The sequence below is a fragment of the Cavia porcellus genome, unplaced genomic scaffold, assembly GCF_034190915.1.
Source record: "Cavia porcellus strain 051 isolate PalLab524CR breed Dunkin Hartley unplaced genomic scaffold, mCavPor4.1 scaffold_40, whole genome shotgun sequence".
NCBI classification, from domain to species: Eukaryota; Metazoa; Chordata; class Mammalia; order Rodentia; family Caviidae; genus Cavia; species Cavia porcellus.
This window is the reverse complement of record NW_026947523.1, coordinates 5,481,147-5,497,805: the sequence shown is the minus strand read 5'-3', so window position 1 is coordinate 5,497,805 and position 16,659 is coordinate 5,481,147. Positions and strand designations below refer to the sequence as shown.

The window sequence follows — 16,659 nt, the reverse complement described above, 5'->3', positions numbered from 1 at the left end:
GTCTATTTGCATACGTTGTACGGGAGTGCTATGGCGTATTGCTTTTCCCCAAACAAATAAAATTTAAAACAATATTAAAAGTTAACAATAAATAAAATAAACTTCAAGGGAACGAGGCTGGTAGTTCAGTGAGCAATGTGATATTCACCGTAGCTCTAATGGGAATGGGCTTCATTACCTAGGCAACAAGTACATTTTTTTCTCTATGCCTTAAACTTATGAGTAAGGAAAATAACGATTCGGGGTGACGCCCGAATCCTCACTGCAAATGTGAGACGAATTTTTGAGCGGGTAAAGGTTGCCCCTAAGGTGACCCGCCTACTTTGCGGGATGCCTGGGAGTCGCGATCTGCCCGTCCCCTTTTTTCTCAAAGGCAGATAAATGAAAGCAGTACCTCGCTAGGGCACTTTGCTGTGTGTTACAGCGAGGACCCCAAAAGTAGTTTCCCCGAGACACAGATACTGGGTATCTAGTGTTTCCTCAAAGCGCCCGTTAGTCTCTAACTTTGCTTAAGTTTCGGTGAGTTTTTTACTTGCAAGCAAAGCAGGGGGCAGACATGTGGGAAGACTGTAACCTGGGTCTGCAGCGCCCCAAAGCCAAACCGAGCTAAGCACATAGCGTCCCGCGGTAACGTGGTATCACGCCCCCTAGGTAGAGCGGCAGCTGTTTAAAAAAAAAAAAAAAAAAAGCACAGCGTGGTGGCGCATGCCTGCAGGAGGATCACTGTGACCAGCCTGGGCTACAGAGTGAGCTCAAGGCCAGCCTGAGCTGCATATCGAGACCTTGTCTCAAAAAGACCAAAAAATAAGTCAGTACGGCCCACTTGGAGGCTGATGCAGAAGGATCACAAGTTGGAGCCCAGTCTGAAAATAAAAAAAGGGCTGGGAATGTAGTGGGGTACAAAGGCCCTGGGTTCCGTCCCGAGTACTGTGCCACCAAATTAGTTACTTAAAATTCTAGCATCAGAGCCGGGCGTGACTCCCGTGTCATCCCAACATTCAGGAGTCTGAGGCAGGAGGAGTGCTGTGAGTTCGAGACCATCCTGGGCTACACAGTAAGTTCAAGGCCAGCCTGAACTGTTTAGGGAGCCCCTGTCTCAAAAGAAAAAAAAAAAGAGGAGGAAGAGGAGAGAAGAGGAATCTAGCCTCGGGAGACGTGTGGAGAAACGGGAGATGCGGCAAAGCCGGCGCTAACCCTGGCCGTCTTCCTCGGCCTCGTCCTCAGCTGTGCTGGGGCTCGCTCGCCCGGCCGTCCTGTCCGCGGACTGCAGGGAGGAGGAGGGGATGGCCATGCCGGCCAGCGGTCCGAGTGGGCCAGCCGCGGGGGACTGGGCAGAGGCTGCGGGGTGGCCCCGACCGAGATGGGCACTCCAGAGGTGGGTGGCATTCGGTTGTCGGGAGGACAGGGCTGGAAGGCACTGTGGGGTGGGGCGGGGACGGGCCTCTCTGGGGACACGAAGGAGCCCGAGGACTGGCCCTGCTGCCTTCGGAAATCTCCGCCTCGGAAACCCAGGGTCTGGAAGTCCGCCTGCCCCGCCTCTGCGGCTGGCACACCGAGACCCGGGAGCGCCGCACCGGCCCCGCCGCAAGCCAGGAGACGCGACGCCCTGGCCCTGTGCCACCCGCTGCGTGCACGCGCGGAGAAGCTGAAGGCGTGATTGAGGATCACACCGTGTAACAGAAATCGTGAGATAGAAACGGTTCCAAAGGAAAGGGGGACGGGGAGTGGGAGCAAGGCCGGAACGGAAAAAATGAGAAAGAAAGAAAAAGTGGAAACACACTTTGTAAATAAGGAGGGGAAGAAGGGCTGAAGGGAGGGGAACGGGATCGAGCTATGCCACGGATACCTCACACACAGGCACAAACTCCATGATGAATGTGATCATTGCCTGCAAGGTGACTACAAACTTGCTTAATTTTTTTTTTTTTTTTTTTTTGAGACGGGGTCTCGCTATGCAGTTCAGGCTGGCTCTGAGCTTATTTTGTAGCCCAGGCTGGTCTTGAACTCGAAATGATCCTCCTGCCTCAGCCTCCCAAGTGCTGGGATTACAGGCATGTGCTAACATCCTGACTTAGAAATAAATTTTAAAACATTAAAAAATTAAAAATAAAAATGCCGTGTGTACATGGGGTCACTCCTGGGCTGCAGAGGGACACTGCAAACACTGAGAGGCTAAGAGGCCAGCAAAAGTGGGGAAACCGTTAGGTTCACCCTACCTGCCCTCAGGTGGGACCCAGGCCCCAAAAATCCCAGACAGGCACACGCCCATTTCCTAGGCAGGGAAGTTGAGACCAGGCCAAGGTGGGGGCCCAGGTCCACTCACCCATTCCCTTCCTCCCACCCTGCTGGCAGGCTGAGCACCACCATCCAGGCCTGTGCCAGGCATTTTTTCCTGCAGGTGGGGAATCACAGGACTGTTGGGGTCTCCTGCAGGGAGCCACACCCAGCCCACTCCCCAGGGAGGAGATAGTGTCAGTCTATCATTAGGGCTTGGAGGATGAGGCAGGAGGACCACTGTGGGTCAAGGCCACCCTGGGTTGCATAAGTGAGTTCAAGACCAGCCTGCACTACATAGCAAGACCCCCTCTCAAAAAAACAAGAAACGAGGGTCTGGGGATTTAGCTCAGCGGCATAAGCACCTGCCTTGCAAGCAGGCAGTCGTGAGTTCAGTCCCTGGTACCGATAAAAAAGGAAAAAGACAAAAAAAAAAAAAAAAAAAAAAAAAAACAAGAAACGAAAGACAACTCAGGGGCGCAGAGACAGGTCCAGTGAGGGCATGTGACCACACCAGGCTCTGGGCAGGGCTTGGGAGCCGAGACCCTGCACCCTGGCCTGTTTCAGGGAGCCAGTCCGGGAAGTCACTACTCGTGGACTGGGGTGCATGAGGCCCTGGACCCCACCCCAGCACTGCAAAACCCCTAACGGGGGGCACAGGGCACCTGCAGCAAGCAAAACCCATGGCTGGGAAACCTCAGTGCCCACAGCAGGGCTGGGGGAGGGCACCACGCGGGTTTCAGCCACGTGCTAGGCCCAGCTTCCCACAGCACTGTGTGCTTGAGATGCTTCCACAGCTCACAGGACGCCCCGAAGGGCACTTGAGCCTCACACAGCGCTGCCCATCCCTGCCCCGAGGAGGTGAATCAGAGCCGGGGCCACAGCAGGGCTGAGTAGCAAAGTTTTACTTCAATTCCTTTTCTGCTCATAAATGACTGAAAAAGCCGCTAGGCAGAAGGCGAACACAGCTGTTGTCTAAGGCCACCAAGGATGAGTGTCAGTAAGAGGCACCGAGCAGGTCCCCCCTCGGGGGCAGAGGAACCAAGGCCATGACCTTGGCTCTGCCATCAGGGCTGGGCACCCCTGCACGCCGCCAGGCTGGCGACTTAGGTTACCCAGGGCTGCCTGAGTGTTTGGGGGTGCCAGGGAAATGCTACAGTCCCACGGTTGTGGGCTCCAGCCAGTGGGGCCTGTGGGCTCTGGCAGGGACTCTGGGTGGCAGTCACCTTGTGTAGTGTAGTGAGGATGGCCGTGGCGGGTGGCAAGTTGGGTCCCTGGCCCCCAAGCCCTAGGCTCCCAGAAAGTGCTGGGGACCTCAGTGGGGGAGCCAGGGTAGGGTTCGCAGGGCAGGGACAGGTGTGTCCCCAGCAGAGCCACCAAGGCACGGGCAGGCCAGGCTGAACCCGGCCCGGGGCTTGAGGCGGCCCCCGTGGGGCGGTGGGGGGAAGGGAGGGCGACCGCGGGCAGCGCAGACGGCAGAGGCTGGGCCCGGCGCTCAGAAGGTGAAGCAGCGCTCCTTGGCGTGGCCCAGGCGCTCCAGGTTGGGCAGGCAGGCGAACTGGATCATGGGTGGCGGTCCGCACAGCAGCACCAGCGTCTCCTCACCCGGCGGCGGCAGGTGGTCTCGGATCATCTCCTCGTTCACAAAGCCCTGGCTGTAATCCCAGGCTGCGGGGAAACGGGCATGGGGTGACTCTGGCCTCCTGGACCTGCCCTCTGCTCCCAGCAGCTCTGTTTCCCCTCTAGGCACTGCTTCCCAAAACCCGACTCAATCCCCTCCCCTCCCAGCTCCCTGTACCCACACCAACCGCACAGTGTGCAGGCCTGTCCCAGGGCCTGCAGAAAGTGGTATCATATCCGTCTCCCCCACTTTGGCAGGCTGTGGCCCTCCCTTCCCCCCACTGCCCCATGAGGGCTGCCTCAACCCCCTGTCCGGGTTCAGCCTGCCCTGCCTGTGCCCTAATGGCTCTGCTGCGGACACAGTGTGCAGGCCTGTCCCTGCCCTGCAAAACCTGCCCCGGCTCCCCACTGAGGTCCCCATTTTACAGATGTGGAAACTGAGGTCCAAGAGACTCAGAACTGGGCTGTTCCAGGTCCCACCATATGGCAGGGACATGGCTGAGTCCTCAGCCTTGTGCTGCTCTGGCTGAGCCGCCACTGGCCTGGCCCAGAGCCAACTCCTCTCCTATGGGACACTGACCCCAGACCAGGCCTGGTGCATGGTGTTGTCCCTGGTGTCTTAAGTGCCTGGCATGTAGCAGCTGCTCGGTAAATAAAAAACTAAGGGAGTGTGTCCCAGACTTGTGTGTGCCCAGCCCCAGCTGGTGTCCCCGTCCCGCCCCATGCAGGGAGCCTCCTCCTCCTTACACCAGTGGCCAGGGATGCGGAGGGCTTGGCAGGGCTGGGGGGACGCAGCTGCCCACCAGGCCTCTCTCAGGAGAAGGTGGAGCGGAGCAGACAGGGGCCTGCACCAGGTCCAGCTCGGCTTCCAACGCTCCCGGGCAACCTGCTCCCCTCTGGGCCTCAGATTCCACATTTCACAGCCCTGTCCTGCCTATCGCGCGAGGCGTCCCCCAGAGTCCCAGAGACACAGGCTAACCGGACTCTTCTTTTGCATGAGCATGGAGGGGAGCATGGAGGTATCTGTTTTGTTGTGGTGCTGGGGGTGGGACCCCGAGCCTTTCACAGGCAGGAAGAGTGCTCCCCACTGAGCTGCACCCCGCCCTGAAGGTTTGTTTTTTTTTTTTGTCTTTTTCCTTTTTATCAGTACCGGGGATCGAACTCACGACTGCCTGCTTGCAAGGTAGGCGCTTATGCCGCTGAGCTAAATCCCCAGCCCCAACAGATCTTTTTTTTGTTTGAAACAAGGCTTCAGTGTGTCCCCGCTGGCCTGATCTCACAGTAATCCTCCTGCATCAGCCTCCCAAGCATGCACCACCACATCCTGCCAAAGCTCCTCCTTTTTTCAAGGCTCTTCATGCTCAGTGGGGTGAACACTAGAGGGGGACAAAGGACACACGGTGGCCACATGGTCTTCTCCGGGGAGCCCAGTGTCAGGCAGCCCAGTAGCTCAGCCAGATGCAGGGGACTTGAGTGCTTCCTCCTGGTCCCGCTGGCGGGGGTGGGGTGGGGGGGGGCTGGCCCTCAGCAGCCGGGTCTCAGGGAAGAACAGGGACAGCAGCGGCAGGATGGGCAGTGCACATGTCAGGAGAGGGGAGGGACACAGGTCACTGAGGCCTGCCTCAGGGGCTGGGCGGTGCTTTCTGGCATGTTTTGAGTCCCCAATGCCAGGGGGACCCTCTCCAGCTCATCTCCACCCTGTGCCTCTGTGAGGCCTCAATACCAGCAGAGGAGACGCGGCACCCTCCTTCCTGATTCACTTTGTGTCCCTGCCTGGGGTCCTTCCGGAGGGAGGCGGGGCTCAGGAAGCAGTCACAGCTAAGCGATCAAGTAGGAATCGCTCTGCATCGAGCTGGAGCTCTGGGGGATGAGCCATACTCGCTGGCGGAGTGGGGTCCCTGCTGCTCCACGCGGGCCTGGGGCACGGCCTGGACACCCCTCAGGCAGGTGGAAGGCAGCTCTGCATTCCACCCTGTCCCCAGCGGTGACCTGCGTCACCCCAAGCCACCACCAGGGGCGGCAGCCCCGCCCCAAGGGAGGGCCCCAACCAGGAAGTAGAGGCCTTAGGGGAGCCCTGGGCCGAAGGGAAGCCCAGCTGTCCTGTCCCTTTCCCTACACCCTTCTGTGCCTACCCCAGCCTGCTGTCCCCGCCACACAGGGCACAGGCTCCTCTACCGCTGTCCCTGCCAGGCCCTGCAGTCCCCTGATCCTGGGGACAAACAGCACTGGCATCAGCCCTGAGTATCCCGCCCCCCACATCAGACCTCACACAGGCTCCCCAGGAGTGACCTCATTTCAGGTTTTGGGGTGGCCCTGGCTGCAGCGCCGGGCAGGTGCCCAGCTGTGAGACCCGCCCCACCCGGCCTCTTCCCGCTCACCCTCGGGGGCTTTGTCCAGCGTGTACCACAGCTTGAAGCGTGTGGAATGCGTGTTCCTCAGTTCCTCCAGCTCGGGCCGCAGCAGGATGTCCTTCTCAGTCTGCAGGGGGACAGGCCCACGGAGTCACCATGCCCACGGGGCACAGCGGCTGGTCCCAGGCCATATGGCAGCCAGGGCGGGCAGGGAGTGGGCTCAGGTCGAGACCTGGCTCCAGACCCCTCCAGATCAGGAAGCTGGTGTCAGCATGGCCCGTGCCCCATCTGTGAGCCAGGCCCTCTCTCTCTGGCTGGGGTCCTCCCCACTCCACTTGGCCCCAGGCTCTGCTCGGGGCAAGGAAGGCTGACATCTGGGGAACCTCGGGGTGGGGTGCCCCAGTGATCTGCTACTTTGAGCCTCCACCCCATCACCCCCAGACCTCCACAGAGTCGTGCCGACCCCTGAATACTGCCCGGTGGAGCCCAAGCTTCCCTTCCACTACAGCCACAGGGGCACATCTTGGGGAGCATGCGCTGACCTGGTTGGCAAAGAGCAGGTGGCACACAGTGTGGTCCTCTGGGTCCTTCATGATGGCCCGGATCACCTGCAGCATGGGGGTGATGCCTGCAAGACAGCCCCTGTCTGAGTACCGCAGGGTCTAGGGACCCCAGCCTGCCCTCCCCCACCACGTGGTGCCCACTACCTGTCCCTCCAGCGATCATGCCCACTGCCTTGGCTGTCTTGATCACGGGGCTAGACTTCTTGTCCGGCCGGATGGCAAACTTCCCTGTGAGAAGAAGGGGGTCAGGACTCAGGGGAGGGTGAGGCTCACCCAGCCAGTCACCCCCAGATGGCAGACTCAGCCCCGCACCTTCCCAGGCTCCCAACCCCGAGTCACCTCGGCCCTGGTAGACCAACAGCCCATTGGGGCCCCGGAACTCGATGGTGTCCCCGATCTGCATGCTTTCTAGGTACTGAGACATCTTTCCCCCTGCGGGAAACTTGGGGTTCGTGTCCTTGAAGTAGACCTACAAGACACACGCGTGGCCCTCAGTACCCAGCCCAGCAGCTGCGGGGAGCATGGGCCTCTTCGGGGTGCCCTGAGGTCCATGTGGCACCTCCTGTGGTGCCCTGCCCACCACATTAAACAACTCCCACCCTTGTCCTGTGTCCCCATCAACACACTGGCCAGCCAGGGCATCTGCCGGGGGCACCAGGCCAGTGGCTTCAGGGCTCCGTCTCACCTTCCCCACAGACCTGGGCCCGGCTCTACATGTGGCTCTCAGGACAGCCCTCCCGAAGCCCCAGGAACCCCGCTCCTTTGGGGACAGGGAGGCATAGACAGGAGGACCTGTCTATGCGGAGCTGGGGACAGGGGCGGCAGGGGCCGGACCCAGGGCAGAGAAGGGAAAGGAGGCTGGGAGAGGACACCAGGGTCCCTGTGGCCCCAGCACAGGGATTGCATGGCAGAGGACAGGCGGGCAGAGCACCCTTTGCAGAACTGGGTGCCAGCCCAGGACTCTGACCTTTGTCCAGGGCCATCGGGAGCCACGGGGGGCCTGGTTACCCAGGAGTTCTTCCCCTGTACTGGCCCCACCGCCAGCCTTCACATCAAGCCACCAGAGGTCCCTGTGTGAGCAGCCCCTCGTCCCCTCGCCTGCCTGGACAGAGCCCGCTGGGGCCTCTGAGACCCCCAGCTGGCCAGGCCCCAAAGCTCTGCCCTCCCACCTCCCTTGGAGCCACCCTGGGACCTCTGTGTGGGAAGCAGCCCAGCGACCCCATCCTGCCCTTCCTGCCCCTCCTGCTGCTCAGCCTCGAGTCCCTGTCCTAGGATGACCCCAGGCCAGAACCCCAGAGTCTGGTGGGCCTGGTTACCCCACAGGACCTGGGCTCAGCTGTGGCCCACAGGGGTCTCCTCCTCTGTCTCCAAGAAGGGACATGGCTGGGGTGTTGCTCAGTGGTACAGCACCTCGCATTAAATACAGAACTAAGCCCTACTGTCCCCAGTGCCCCATGGCCAGCAGCCTGGTTGTCACCCACTGGGCATCACCGAGCGAAGCACTCCTTCCTATTTCTATAAAACCAGGTCGCCCTGGTCATGACGCCTCCGGCTCCTTCCACTTCTCTGTGACTTTTGTGTTTTTGTTTTGGTGGCACTGAGTATGATCCAGAGCCTTGGTGCCACGCTCCACCCCTAACTCTTGATTTTTTATTTGGAGACCACATCTTAGTGAGTCACCAAGTTGCTCAGTCTAGAAGCAAACTTGAAACCCTCCTGATCCAGCCTCCCCGAGGCAGCACTGGGATTACAGGTGTGCACCACCAGGCACCTTGTGGAGGGATGTTTGTCCAGCTCCTGCCAAGTGCACCCGCCCTGCTGGTCTGCCCGTCCTGACAGCTGCACCTCCCCGGTCACCATGTTCATCCAGGACCCACCCCTTGATGGACTGAGGGCCCCAGACTGCCACAGGTACTCCCAGAGGCCAGGGGCCCTCAAGAGCCACTCGCTAGGGCAATAGGTCCCTGGGCTTCTCCAGAGCCACCGAGGGAAGGGGCCAGGCCACTGAGGATCCTGTGGCTGCACACCGTCACTGCACTGTCACCGTCACCCCCGAGGCACTGACCCCCAACCCCATGGCCCCTGCCAGCCGGCTTCCCTCACCCCCGCAGGGTGACCCCAGTCTGTGATTCCCTTAGAAACCGGGTGCTGGGCCCCTGACGCCTCCACTGTGGTGTGGCCGCTCCTGGTGCCCCACAGCCCAGCCAGGGACCTCACCTTGATGACCAGGTCCACAAAGCCCTTGTCATCATCGCTGGAGACAGGCGTGTAGGGCCGGATGACCAGGTTCCCGTCGATTCGAGCCGAGAGGTAGATGTGCTGGCCTAAGGGACAGGAAGGGTCACTCCTGGCTGGGCGGGGTCCCTGCAGGTCACCCCTGGGCCTCATCATCCCACAGGCCCATGTCCTGCTCTGGGCTCCCACCACATCCCAGCAGCCTGCCTCCCACCTCCATCCTGCTGGGGCCACTGCCACCACTGGGCACGGTCACCTCCCCAGACACCCTGCTGTCCCATGCAAATGCCCTGTGCTCAGGACTCACCGACAGGCAGGCCCAGGATGTGCTGGGGGGACGGCAGGGCAAAACGGAAGCGCCGGGTGTCATGGCTGATGACCTGAGGAGCAGGCGGCATCAGGCCACACAGCCTGGGCCCCCAGGTCACACAGCAGGGTAGGGAGTGAGAGTGAACTCGGGGAGGACACCATGGCCACAGCTGAGGCCAGAGCACGGTGGTCCCCAGTCAGGACCCCACAGCTGGGGCCAGGTGCCCAGCTGGGAAGGTGACAGCCACTTCCTCAGGGTGGGGCAAGGGGTGGTAAGGAGGTGGGCACAGGGCAGGGTCCTGGGGCACAGCTGCCCATGAGGACCCAGGCGGCCAGGGCGTCACCTCACACCTGCACTCAGGGAGGTCACAGACAGCGTAGGGTCCCCTGCACCCCTGTCAGTTCCTGCACAGGGAAGATCTCCTGTCCCAGAGAGGGTGCCCAGCTCAGGGCACCAAAGCAGCTTCAGGTGAACCAGAAAAGGCACGAGGTTGTACAGCGAACGGAAAACTTGAGATTAACAAACACAGGATTCGAGTTGTAGGGATGGTGGTCCCAGCGCTCAGGAAGCTGAGGCAGGAGGACTGCTGTGTTCCAGGCCAGCCTGAACCACATAGCAAGACCCTGTCTCAAAAAACAAAAACAAACAGAAAAAACCAGTACAGCCAAAAAAATAAAATCCCGATCTGAGCGTGCACGCCTGTGCCCTCGTACACCTGTGTGCGTGAACACGGTGCTCACAAGAGGACCTGCAGGGCCTCACACAGGCCTGGGGACACAGCCGTGGGGGCCTGGGGACCACGCACACCTCCTAAAGAGGATTTTTACATTGAACTGGTATGAATCACTTGCTGCCTCTAGAATTCAACCTCAGTAACAAGAGAAACAGTAACAAAGAGTTTGAAAAATTGATTTGTTCAAGGAGAAAAGATGTGTGAGCCGTGGAGAAGCCGCCTGAAGGGCAGGGACACAGCTGGAGGCCCAGGCGCCTGCCTGGCCAGTGCAAGGTCCTGAGTTCGATTCCACTTTTTCTATGAACTCTTGGGAGGTGACAAATGCGCCCTGTCAGTCACAGGAAGTGGCAGGCTCAGGCCTCTGGGACCTGAACCTCCCAGGCAGCAGGGCAGGAGGTGGACCGGCCGGAGCGTGGGGTAGGGACACTGCCGCTGCGGCAGCAGAGCCCGGAGCAATGACTCTGCTCTGTGACTCAGTTCTCCCGACCACACCCCTGCAGAGGCAGCTAGGGGCAGCCAGAAATAAATCGGGGAGGATGGGACAGTCATTGGGGCCGCAGCCGGACAGGCGGCCAGGGAGGGAGGAGGGGCACGCAGCTGAGACCGCGCAGGGCCCCCGCAGTCCCCAAGGGAGGGCACAGCCCCTGTGCGCATGCGCGCTGGGCACAGCCAGGACTGCCCCTCCCCCAGGGAGCCTCTGCTAACTGGGGGCAGGGACCCCGAGGTCCTGTGGGTCTCTCTCCCCCTCTGAACACCTCTGCCACCTCCTGTGGCCTGGGCAGGGGACACACCTCCTTGTCAACCAGCCGCAGCGGGTACTTGATGTCGGGGCTCTCGAGGGTGATGGCCGGCCTCGGGCGCTGGAACAACTTCATGAGCAAGCTGTAGAGGAACCAGACCGGGGAGAGCGCCACGCGCCCCAACTGCGAGGACAGACAGAGAGACAGGCAGGCAGGCAGGCAGTGAGTAAGGACTGAACAGAGGGCCCCCCCAGCGGTCCCACTGCACCCTGGGGCCCTTGCTGTGCCTGCACCCACTCGACCAAGTGAGGGCGGTTCGGGTAGGTTGAGTCAGGGAGTGTGACTGCCACCAAGGGCCGGAGGAAGACAGCAGGGACCTCAGCTCCAGGCTTCTGGGCTCCAAAGCTGCCACTGCTGTGGTAGCTCAATTAGTGGGGCTTAAAACCAAGTTCATGCGAACAGGGCGTTCACTCCTGCTCTCTCCCCCAGCTGTTCATCTCCGACTTCGGTTCTCTCAGCAAATGACTGCGTGTTCTTTTCCTAGCATCATCCTAAAGTTCTCCTTTCATCCTGGCTGCCAGGAAGCTCAGAGCTGAGTTCCCTGGGTGCGCTGGGCCTCTGCTCCCTCCCACAGTGGGATGTGCTGCAGGCCTCTCAGGGCACACCCTGCCACCCTCCTTCCCACGCTGCACAGCAGAGCAGACACAGGTATGTGGCCCACAGGTCTAAAAGCAAGGGCCCAGGGCCCGGGGCCAGGCCGCTCGGCACCTACTGTGTGCCAGGCACTGTGCAGGAGCCTGGCTGGCCTGGTTGGAAGCCACTGACCGTGAGACCAGAGACCTGGACTGGTGAGCCATCTCAGACCCCAGGCCTGTGTCCCAGGGTCGGGCAGTGAAGCAGCTGCCATAAGCAGAGGGCCTGGTGGCCACAGCCTCGGGCTGCCACCACTCTAAGTAGGAGACACACACTTCTGGGGCCAACCCCACTCAACCCTGGGCTGTGGATACAATAGGGAAACTGAGGCACAGAGGGTGGGTAACTACCCCAAGTCTCACGAAAGCTGACCCTCTAAGTGACCCACGGAGACACTGCAGACTGCCACTGATTTCTGAGACAGATTAAGAGACTGCCACGGTCACAGCCAATCAGGCATGGAGCCAGGATGTGACTCCAGCCCGGCCAGTCCAAAGCGCTGCCCCTTTGTGCTCTCTGGACACAGGGGTCTCCTACATCCTGTGGGGAACCCTGTGTTCCACACCAGCTCCAGCTGCCCAAGGCACATCCACTGGTCCCCAAGCGCCCACCTCTGACCTGTAGCCCTGCACAGCAAGCCCGCCTTGCTTTAACCCTTTGCATACTCTCTCCTCTCTGGCCCCAAAGCCTCGGTCTCTGCACACACCCGAACAGCGGGCTCCTACTCATCCTCCAGAGCCCGGCCTGTCTCTAGCCAACCAGACTTTCAGTGGACTTTTACCAGCTTCTGCTCCTCTGTAACCAATCAGGAGGATCCCCCTGCTCTGACCGCTCTGACAAGCCACGAGCCCCCTCCTGCGGGGCATGGCTTAGAGAAAGGCGGGGTGCAGAGTGTGTGCAGGAAGTGGCCATTGTTGGGAGCCCTGGAGATGAAACTCAATGACTTTCCCAGCTGAGGACCAGGCCTCACAGAGGCCTGCACAGAGGTTTAAGGGCCCAGCAGCACCGGCTCCCCTGTGCTCCTGCCAGACAAATCAGGGGACAGAGGCTGTGCTGGGAGCCCGGGTGCCCCACTGCGGCAGGTGCCGGGGTGGAGGAAGCCCCTCGGGCCTCAGGTACATTCGAGGCCGGGTCCCAGACACCCCAGTCCCTGGGTCCCCAGCACACCTGGAGCCAGGCCAGTCCCCAGGCATTCAGTGCTCAGCCCAGCGAATGCGCGGCAGGGATTTGTGGAAGGGATCGGTGGAGGGCAGCAGGGTCCCTCCTTCCTTCCACGCATTTTTCATTCTGTCAGGAACCCGAGCGAGCCAAAGGCCTGGGCGCAGCCATCCTGTTTGTATCTTCTGTCGGTGTCACACAAGAACAGCGCGCACAGGCTCGGGGCAGCCTGGGACGGGTTGCCCAGAGGCCCAGGGTGGTGCTGGCAGCCAGCACTCAAAGGACTCGCTACCTCCAGAGAGTGAAGCTGCCACCACTCCCTTCCAGGTGAGGAAACTGAGGCTCAGAGGCTCCCCTGACAGGGAAGAAGAGGGCTATGTATAAAAATCCTACAGGAAAGTGCAAGGTCTTGGGTTCAGTTCCTACAGGAAAGGTAGATGAGAGCCGACCTGTCAGTGATTAGCCAACAAACTCATGGACACTCAGGGGCCTAAGGTGGAGGCCAAAGGCCAGACCCCAACACGAGGAGCTCAGATGAGAGGTAGGGGACAGATACAGGCAGGGAAGGGTGCTTGGTGCCCAGGAGCAGTGGAGAAGTGAGGTCTTGTCGCTAAGTCAAAGGCCCCAAGTGGGGTGCAGGGCCGAAGGCACAGGATGCAGGTGGTGGGGGCCAGGACCTGCCCCTCTGCAGACGCCACTTCACTCAGCCACCTGGGGCCCTCAGGACAGCTGCCCGGCAGACCTTGACCTGGTGCCCTGTGTCCCCAGGTGCCCTGGAGGCTGTACTGCCTGCCAGAGCGGGAGGAGGAAACGGGGTACAGAGCCCAGGATACCCTAGGGAGCCCCTCCAACACTACAGCCCAGAGCTGCCCAGCCGGATCCCCACCCACGGGATGCCCGCCAGTTGCCAGCTCTGACACTGTCCACTGTGACCCTGGTGTCCCCAGGTGCCAGTTCCCTGAGCTGGGGCCTGGACAAAGCATCAGTGACTCACTTACCTGCCCACTGCCCAGCCACTGCTGTCCCCAAGATCCAAGTGATCACTGCCCTCTGGCTCTGGGTGCATCTCAGTGGGAGGAAGTGGGAGGGAAGGAGGAAGGAAGTCCCACAACAGGGACTCAGGGCCAGCAAGGATCATTGCGGGAGGACTCAGGGGAGGGTAGGTGGACAGCCCAGTGTCCCAGGCCGGGGAGGTGTGGCCCTGCGCCCTGGGCATGGAGCCCCACACACCCTACCTGTGCTGTGGGCCTGTCCAGGCCTGGCAGGCACTTGCGGCTGGGCTAGGAGCCACAAACCAAGACGGCGGATGAGCCCCCAACGTTCTCCCTGGGCGACTGCCAGACCCAAGTGCCAACCCTGAGCTGGGCCCCTGAAGCATGCAGACACCTCCCACAGGGCCTGCCAGGCCCAGATAAGAGGCTGCTGCACCAGGACTCTGCAGCCCCGCAGAGAATGCAGGGTGCAGTGCTGCCTGCAGGGCACGGGAGGCCTGACTGGGGGTGTGCCCTTTGGACAGATGAGGCCGGGGACTGAAGAGCATCTCCTGCCCCAGGAGACTGTCCGCTGCTCAGCAGAAAGACAGGAAGCGGCCCTGGCAGATTGGCCACACTGGCTGGAAGGTAAGAAGCCCAAGCAGAGAGGAGGGACCCTGAGGGGGTAAGATGTCCACCTCTGCAGCGACCCACCTCTGGCACTGGGGCCCCCGGTGCCAGCCTCCCCCCAGGGGACCTGATGTTCAAGGCCCAGGCAAGGGTGTTTGTGTAGGATGGGAGGGGGAGCTCTGGACAGGCATGATTTGGGGGGAGGGTACTGGTAATCAAACGCACAACTTCCACTTGCCAGGCAAGTGCTTGTGCCACTGAGCTAAATTTCCAGCCTCAGGGGTGATCTTGAGAAACCCGGAGAGGACTGACTAGCCTGGGCTACTGCAAGAACAGCCTGGAGAAATATAAAGAAAGAACTGGAGGGCTAAGCGGGGGACACGGAAGGGGCGGGCAGCGCTACAACAGTGAAAGGGGGTGGACTTTGGAGCCCATAGGCCTGGCTACCTTCCTCAGGGCTGTGGGCCTGTTGCCAAGTCCCAAAGATGCCACATCATCTGCCCAGGGGACGGGCCTGGCCCCAGGTGACAGGGTGACAGGGGAACAGGAGGGCCTGCAGGTGGCAGCCATGGCCGCAGCCATGGCCCATGCTGTCCTCGCCAACAGATGTGCAAAGCCTCTGCTCCGCTCTCTCATTCACTCACCCCATGCACACTCAAACCACACACTTACACACTCACCCTGACGTTCACACTCATTCTCACAGCCCTGCACATACATTCACACCCATTCACACAATTCTTATTCACTTTTTTGGTCTGTTTGAAACAGTCTCGCTTTGCAGCCCAGGCTGGCCTCAAACTCACAGAGATCCTCCTGCCTCGGCCTCCCAAGTTCTGGGATTACACGTGTGAGCCACCACGCCCTGCTCTCATTCACATTCTCACACCCATAGTCACCTTCACTCATATTCACTCAGACCTTCACACACACGGTTTGCACACACACACTCACACCCACTCACGCATGCATTCACAATCACGCACATTCACGCCCCTCCGCTTGCACACTTCTATTCACTCCCGCCCACATCGTCATACTTCAGCTTTGCACAATCGCTCGCCCGCACACTCGTGCAGGCACACATCCTTAGTCACATTCCAACTTTCTCACGCTCGCCCGCACGGATGCGCCGCGGTCCCTCTCACAGGTCGCCCACGCTCCTGCGCCCTGCGTGTCCCCCAGGTGCCGCCCCTGCACGCGGATCCCCGCCGGAAGGAGCGCGGCGGATGCAGAGGCCCGGCCTCCCGCGACCAACCCCTCGCCGCCGAGGGCCGGGGGACAGCGAGGCCCAGGCCGCGTCTACGCTACCGTGCTCAGCTGGGCCCCCATGGTGACTGCGCCGCTGCCGCTGCCGCTCCGCCGCTCGCCGAGACAGAGGCCGTCGCCGCCCGCGTTCGCGTCACCTCAGGGAGGAGCGGGAGGAGGGCGTGGCCTGCGCCGCCGGGGGCGTGGCTCTGTGTGCGGCGCCGGGCGGGCGCTGGCCTCGGTGGGTCCTGTCGGCCGCCGTACAGCGGCCAAGATGGCGGCTCGGGGCTGTTTCTAGGTGCGCGCCCCAGGATCCCGGCACCTCCGCGGCCCGCGTTCGCTCGCGGAGCCTGGGCTGAGCTCAGGTGCCTCGGGGCCCGCTGTCTGCAGCACGGTCTCTGTCCCCTCGTCTTCTCTCCTGGCTTTTGAGTGGCTGTCCCCGCAGGGACACCATGCCGGGTGTGGACCAGCTCTGTTTACTGGTCAGACGACAGCAGAACGGAGACGGGGCTGCTGGCCATTTACAAAGCAGAAATCTGACTTTTCTTTTCCAAGTCCATTTTATTTCAAGGAGAAGGAGCAAAAGGAAGAAGAAGAAGAAAAATAATTTCAAAACACATCAATCGTGGGCAACAGTGTGCACCGAGACCTGATTTTTGCTGGGGATTTAGCTCAGTGGCATAAGCGCCTGGCTGGCAAGCATGAGACTGTGAGTTCGATCCCTTATACACACACCCAAAAAGAGAGAGAACTGGCTTTTGAGGGTCCTTGTTCTTTGTCTTTTTTGTTGTTGTTCTTTTGATTTGTTCTTTTGAGACAGGGTCTCACTGTGTACTTCAGGCTTGTCTGGAACTCACTGGCACGGGCCGGCCTCAAACTTGGGGCGATCCTCCTGCCTCAGGCTCTCAAATGCTGGGATTAAAGTTGTATGCCACCTCACGGGCTTCTTTGTCTCTCTTTCCATTTATTTATCAGCACCAGGAATCAAACTCACAACCTTGTGCTTACCAGGCAGGCACTTATACCACTAAGCTATATCCCCCACCCATTCCTTGTTTTTCTTAAGCACTAGTTATAGACAACATGCATCCAAGCTTGAGGTCCTGAAGGTCAGCTACTGAGAAGGAACTGTG

General features: G+C 60.4%; 1 protein-coding gene and 1 non-coding gene across 4 annotated transcripts; one reads left to right on the top strand and one right to left on the bottom strand.

Annotated features, from left to right (window-relative positions):
* Positions 1-205: 205 nt before the first annotated feature.
* Positions 206-355, top strand: LOC111757059 (U12 minor spliceosomal RNA). The gene has a single exon (XR_002791442.1). It is a non-coding gene; the product is annotated as a U12 minor spliceosomal RNA (small nuclear RNA).
* A 2,809-nt stretch (positions 356-3,164) lies between these two features.
* Positions 3,165-15,747, bottom strand: LOC100720974 (NADH-cytochrome b5 reductase 3). Of its 3 annotated transcripts, none has more exons than XM_003470552.5 (9): positions 15,590-15,747; positions 10,878-11,009; positions 9,351-9,423; positions 9,026-9,132; positions 7,148-7,277; positions 6,953-7,036; positions 6,788-6,873; positions 6,273-6,372; positions 3,165-3,942 (listed from the first exon to the last, which is right to left on the bottom strand). In XM_003470552.5, exons 1-9 carry the CDS (start codon positions 15,608-15,610, stop codon positions 3,770-3,772), a joined length of 906 nt encoding a protein of 301 aa, XP_003470600.1. In that variant the 5' UTR covers positions 15,611-15,747; the 3' UTR covers positions 3,165-3,769. The 3 variants fall into 3 exon arrangements, with proteins under 3 accessions (XP_003470600.1, XP_063099737.1, XP_005003951.1); XM_063243667.1 differs by lacking the exon at positions 15,590-15,747 and adding an exon at positions 13,913-14,053; XM_005003894.4 differs by lacking the exon at positions 15,590-15,747 and adding an exon at positions 13,676-13,845.
* Between the last annotated feature and the right edge of the window lie 912 nt (positions 15,748-16,659).

Excerpts from the sequence above, each read along its gene's own strand:
- LOC100720974 (XM_003470552.5), bottom strand. The coding sequence starts at position 15,610 with ATGGGGGCCCAGCTGAGCACG. Across the intron at positions 9,133-9,350 it reads CATCCTGGGCCTGCCTGTCG|GCCAGCACATCTACCTCTCG; the intron begins GTGAGTCCTGAG and ends CCTGTCCCTTAG. Across the intron at positions 6,373-6,787 it reads ACCTGCTCTTTGCCAACCAG|ACTGAGAAGGACATCCTGCT; the intron begins GTCAGCGCATGC and ends GTCCCCCTGCAG.